Source organism: Melanaphis sacchari, unplaced genomic scaffold, assembly GCF_002803265.2.
Source record: "Melanaphis sacchari strain LSU unplaced genomic scaffold, SCAv2.0 Contig1112_pilon_pilon, whole genome shotgun sequence".
Classification (NCBI taxonomy): Eukaryota; Metazoa; Arthropoda; class Insecta; order Hemiptera; family Aphididae; genus Melanaphis; species Melanaphis sacchari.
This window is the reverse complement of record NW_020270426.1, coordinates 165,156-170,952: the sequence shown is the minus strand read 5'-3', so window position 1 is coordinate 170,952 and position 5,797 is coordinate 165,156. Positions and strand designations below refer to the sequence as shown.

At 26.4% G+C, this 5,797-nt stretch overlaps 2 protein-coding genes across 2 annotated transcripts; both read left to right on the top strand.

The window, feature by feature from the left end:
• The first annotated feature begins 533 nt into the window (after positions 1-533).
• LOC112603774 (zinc finger MYM-type protein 1-like) lies at positions 534-2,791 on the top strand. Its single transcript, XM_025352510.1, has 4 exons — positions 534-990; positions 1,268-1,342; positions 1,616-1,714; positions 1,967-2,791. The coding sequence occupies exons 1-4, from the start codon at positions 955-957 to the stop codon at positions 2,774-2,776; spliced, it is 1,020 nt and encodes a 339-aa protein (XP_025208295.1). The 5' UTR covers positions 534-954; the 3' UTR covers positions 2,777-2,791.
• A 16-nt stretch (positions 2,792-2,807) lies between these two features.
• On the top strand, positions 2,808-3,483 carry LOC112603778 (zinc finger MYM-type protein 1-like). Its single transcript, XM_025352516.1, has 2 exons — positions 2,808-3,286; positions 3,405-3,483. Exons 1-2 carry the CDS (start codon positions 2,808-2,810, stop codon positions 3,481-3,483), a joined length of 558 nt encoding a protein of 185 aa, XP_025208301.1.
• Positions 3,484-5,797: the final 2,314 nt, after the last annotated feature.

Here is a 5,797-nt window from a genome sequence, read left to right as displayed (position 1 = left end):
CGGCGTATACTCACAATAATATTTTTATAAATTATATCATTGGAATGTGTGAATATCTTTCAATTCCCACGCATCTATCTTTTTTTTTTTAAATATCAAACAGAAATGTTTTTCCAAATGATCTTTCATTTGTTGCGACACTTACTGGTGCAGTCAAGGCTAATTTGCTGATTTTATTAACCTATGGTAAAATTTGTTTGATTTCTTCAGATTTAATCGTAAGAGTATCAAATGTATTTGAATTACTATCAATGCCATCCTAATTAATATTTCCATATTTTCTTGAACGGCATCTATGTCTTTGCATTTTTCTTCTTCAGCATTAGAAGGAAATAACACCAGAGAACTTTTAATTACATCGAGTGAAATATTTCCTTTTTAAAAAGATAAGACAACATTTAGAATAATGGCTTAAATTTTTCAATATATTCTTTCAAATTTTCTTTTGATAAATTATTAATATTGATACAAAAAAAATAATCGTGTAAGGTTACCTTCACTTACTTTAGATGAATAGTCGAATCAGTGGCGTAAACTGGGGGTCGCACGGGGTCGCACTTGCAACCCCTGAAAATATCATAGGGTCGCAAGAGTATCTTTTTGCGACTCCAAAAAATTACGATTTCAATTATCAAAAAATTGAAATATCAATATAATAATAAACTAACTAATTTATATTTTGAGAACCAATGTTTAACGTTGTCTTGAAGCACTGGAATTATTATTATACTATATCCTTTCCACATTTATTTATAGTTTTGTTATTAATAATTTTCTATTATTATACCAATATGTATATTTATTGTGATCGGCCGACTCGAGTCTCAATGGTAGCTGATAATGAAAACGTGTTTCATAGTTTAAAATTACTATTTGTTTGTTTTATTCATGAATTTAATTTTTACACTTGTTATTTCTTATTCGTGATCGACTTAAAATTAAGTACTTACTACAATGGACAAATTTCTTATAAAAGTATCGAAGTCAAAAGTAAGTGTCTATTTTTACTTTAAATTCATATAATTGTTTAGTCTTTAGTACACATATTTAGTATACATTAAGTTAAGAGTAGCCATTAAAATATATTACTGATTTATATTATATTAAAACTACAATTTTGATGAATAAAACAGTTTATTTTTGATCTGTAATTTAATTTTTATATTAATTATTAAGGTAATATTATATTATTGGGAAAATTAAATTTATTTTGCTATATATTTTTTTATTATTTTGATTCTAATAAATTGTTGTACCTGCTTATTAGAAAAATACTAATGCTGAGAAAAATGTTAACTTACCTGAAGAAAACCACCTTTCCCCAGAAAAAAGATCAAAAATGGTAAATACAGTTAATACTTAATTTCATATCATATCTTTAGTATTCATTTACAATTTATTAAAATTAAATTTATATTAATTTAATATCATTTAATATTTAAGGATATTTTGGTTAACAGTAAACACTTTACCTTAATAAATTTAAAGTGAAAATTCTGTAACTAGTTACCTACGTTAAATAAATAATAGTAAATGTATTGGTTATTTTGTGTAGTATAAAAGTGATAAATATGTATATAAATCATGTTTGTATTAATTTCATTGATCATTTTAGGATATTCTACCAAATACCAAGGACATAAATCAAATTCAGAATGCTATATCTAGCCATGTAGGTACATCAAAGTCAGATCAAACTACAAATACACTATTGGTAAATATAAAATATTGCATTCAATTTTAATCTTTAAACCAATGATAAAAGTTTTGAATTTTAAATAGTATGTACATGCAATCACAAAACATAAAACAAGTATTGAAATAATTATAATTTCAATTTGTAGAATTTTAAATGTTGTACAAAATAGTCAATATTCACTCATTTTTATACTCTTTAATAAATTGAATAATTGTATATGGTATTTGTTAAAATTTATTTTAATTTCAAGTATATATATTTATCTAGATAAGTGACAATCTTAATCGAGATCCTGGTCATAAGAATACAAATGCTTTAATTTTATTTTCAAGTGGGTTTGGACCGTATCAACCAAATAACATTATATTTCCACAGCATTTAGGAAGAAAATTTCGAACAGAGTGGTATACTTCTTTTCCTTGGATAGAATATAGTCCTAGCAGTAACTCTGCATATTGTTTTTACTGTCGTGTTTTTCCATCTAAAACATCAGATCCAACTTTTGTTAGTGTTGGATTCAAGCAATGGTCAAAAGCTAGTTTCAAGTCTTTTCCTCAGCATGAAAAATCATTTGGACACAAAGAAGCTAGTGCCAAATTAGCTGGTTATAAAAATTCTAAGAAATCTGGGAGTATAATTAGCAAAATTAATACACACCATCAGCAGATAGTAGCTGATAATCGAGCCTATTTAAAATGTATTTTAGACAGTTTACTTTTTTGTGCTCGTCAAGGAATAGCTATCAGAGGTCATAGAGAAGACGAAGACTCTTCAAACAAAGGAAACTTTCTAGAACTATTAACACTTCGTGCTAAAGATAATGATATTATTCAACGATATTTTATTGAAAAAGAAAAGACATTTCGTTATGTCAGTGGTGATTACACCAATACATTTCTTGAGTATTTAGCTAATATTGTTATTGAAAATATAATTGATAATGTAATAGCTGCGGGTATTTTCAGTATAATAGTTGACGAAACTCAAGATTTGTCTCGACATGAACAAGTCGCAATTATTATAAGATACGCAACAAAAGATTTATCTCCAGCAGAAGTTTTTCTTGGTTTTTTATAAAACAGAAAATACAGATGGAGAAACACTTTCAATGTTAATAAAATCAACTCTTGTATCTCATGGTTTAAAAATAGAAAACTTGAGAGGGCAGTGTTACGACGGTGCAGCGTCAATGAGAGGGTCGTATAAAGGGGTACAAGCAAGAATTAAAGAAGAAAATCATTTAGCAATGTACATTCACTGTAATGCACATATTTTAAATTTATGCCTTATAGATTTGGCTAAACAAGTATCTTATGTAAGAAATGTATTTGGAACATTAAATACATTACATAATTTTATTGGTGCATCATCCAAGAGGCATGCAATTTTTGAAAAAATGTATTCAGTTTTAAATATAAGTACATGTGAAGGACCTAAAACTTTAAAAAGTCTCAGTGATACTAGGTGGAGTTGCCGACTAGATGCCCTCAAGGCGGTTTTATTCAATTTTCAAACTGTGGTTAGTACATTAGAAGATATTTCGGAAAATGATGCTGTTTATGGATCTGATGCTAATGCATTACTAAAGTCAATAAATACTTTTGAATTTTTATTTTGTATATACTTTCTTAAAAAGATACTGTTGTTAACTAATATTTTATCAAAGTATTTACAATCAAGTTCAATAATTTATAGTAATGTACAGTCAATGGCAAAAGAAACAATACAAGAATTATGCAATATGCGGTGTGAAGAAAGTTTTAATAACACTTGGAATGAAGTAGACATTTTAAGAAAACAATATAATGTTTCTTCTCCTATACTTCCCAGAAAGCAAAAAATACCAGCTAAACTTGGCGGTGGATTGAAGGAGGTTGAAAATACTACCATAAATAAACATTATAAAATAAATATATATTTTGCTGTTCTGGATAATATTATAAATGACATGAGTGAAAGGTTTGAAGAAAATAATTTATATATTTTAAACTGTATGCAAGACATACTCTTAAATGATACTCCAAATAATAATTCTTTTAAAGAAATAAATAAAATGTATGGTTTTGATGAGGATAATCTTAAAGCAGAAACAAAAATTTTAAATAGGATGTATAAAGCTGTACATAATCAAAGTAATGTGCAATCAAAAATCAATTTCATTGCATCAGAAAATTATAAAGCTGGATTTCCAACATTAACAAGTTTGATACAATTATTTATTACTATACCAACTAACTCCGCATCATGCGAAAGAAGTTTTTCTTGTTTACGTAGGTTAAAAACATATTTAAGAACCACAATGGGACAATCAAGATTAAACAGTCTTGGAATCTTGCAAATTGAACGTGAAAGATCATCTCTTATAGATAAAGATTTAGTAATAGAAAAATTCAGTGCTGCCGCAGAATGTAGAGGCCGCCGATTACTACTGCAGTAAATGATATTATTCCCTCAGTAAAAAACCAACTAATATTTTAAATCTACCTATAATGTATATATATATATTATATTGTATTAGGTATTATATTACACAAAAAATATAAATGGCAGCTGTTATTAAAATATAAATTTTATAAAATAAAAAAATTGTTTTTTTTTAATGTACTCATATATTGTTTAAGAAAATTATAAATATTTTATTGACAGTAAGTAATTATATACCCTATTTATAGCGTATATTCATAATACTAATTGCCAATAGATACAATATGTGTTTAAGGTTAAAATAGTTTTGTTGAATTTATGTACTTGTAATGTTAAATCTAGAATAAAATAAAATATTTTAGGGGGGTGTGGGGGGCAAAGCCCCCCACAAGTCTGTCTAACCTAGAAACTGATTGCAACCCTAACAATTTAGCCCAATTTACGCCACTGAGTCGAATAGACGAAAACTATCGACTGCAAAAGTGCAGATTGCAACTATAATAAATTAATATTGTATAATACTAAGAATAAGTCAACCTAGGTCTTACAGTTGTGCTGATAGTTGATAGATTTGTCTATCTTTAGAATTCAATGTAATCTAATAAAATTAGAATGATGAAGTATTCGCATGTATTCTACATTTCTACGTTCCATATACCTATGCTAATGAATACAATTTTTTTTTTAAATTGCTGGTAGAAATTTTTTGAAATAATAAAAGTGAAATCATTAGTATCTGATTTATGTTTCAAGTATGAAATATGATTAACAATAATATTCAACAAATTATATAATGACTATAATATTATATATTTCAACCATCAAGTGTTTACTGCACAAATGCAGTTTGTCTTTGGTGAGTGCTATTTTCACTGCTTTCTAAAATAAAACACAAATATTAATGAATGTTGTGTTTTAAACGCTAAAATACGAAGCGCATATTTTACAATATATATAAAAATGATGTTTTATTCATAATAATCATATATCTATGAATTAAAAAATTATTTATCGATCGTAATATACTTAAACCTTAGGTACAATAGTTATTGCGAGATTGCATATCCGTTACAAATATATTATAATATCTTTGTAAAACAATATTAATAAACTTCTGAAATTATAAAAACAATATGAAATATAATATTGTTATCTAATAATACTTTAACTGTTCTATCATGCATTTATTATTAATTTATAAAGTAATGCCGTCCCGGAAATATTTTATATTGACATTATCGTGATATGCAGTCATTTAATATTTTTTCAAACTCTATTCAAACCCAGATTATGATAACTAAAAGCTCAGTGGTTGATGAAACAGACCCAAACGCTGAATCCCGGTACCAAAGATTTGCGATTTTTTTGGAAGGGTTTCCATTAGTTACAAAAAATAAAATAATTATTAAAATTAAGTAGAATTCTAGACCTTAATTCAAATTTAGTTATAACAATGTATTATTTCATTTTTCATGGGTAACTCCGTGCATAATCAGCTATAGTTAATAAAATCGATATATAAAATTAAAGTCCTTAAATAAATTACCCTTAAACAAATCCAGTTTTTTCATAAAATTGTTATCAATAGATTCAATGAGATTCGTAGTCATAAGCTACGTTGTATTACTTTTATTTAATTTTCAAACCATAAATAGTAAATATAATTGTCTCACG

Bases quoted from the DNA above. Each gene is read 5' to 3' on its own strand.
- LOC112603774 (XM_025352510.1), top strand. From the start codon at position 955: ATGGACAAATTTCTTATAAAAGTATCGAAGTCAAAA. The intron at 991-1,267 runs GTAAGTGTCTAT...CCTGCTTATTAG, and splicing joins TAAAAGTATCGAAGTCAAAA to AAAAATACTAATGCTGAGAA. The intron at 1,343-1,615 runs GTAAATACAGTT...TGATCATTTTAG, and splicing joins CAGAAAAAAGATCAAAAATG to GATATTCTACCAAATACCAA.
- LOC112603778 (XM_025352516.1), top strand. From the start codon at position 2,808: ATGTTAATAAAATCAACTCTTGTATCTCATGGTTTAAAAATAGAAAAC. The intron at 3,287-3,404 runs GTCAATAAATAC...AGTAATGTACAG, and splicing joins GATGCTAATGCATTACTAAA to TCAATGGCAAAAGAAACAAT.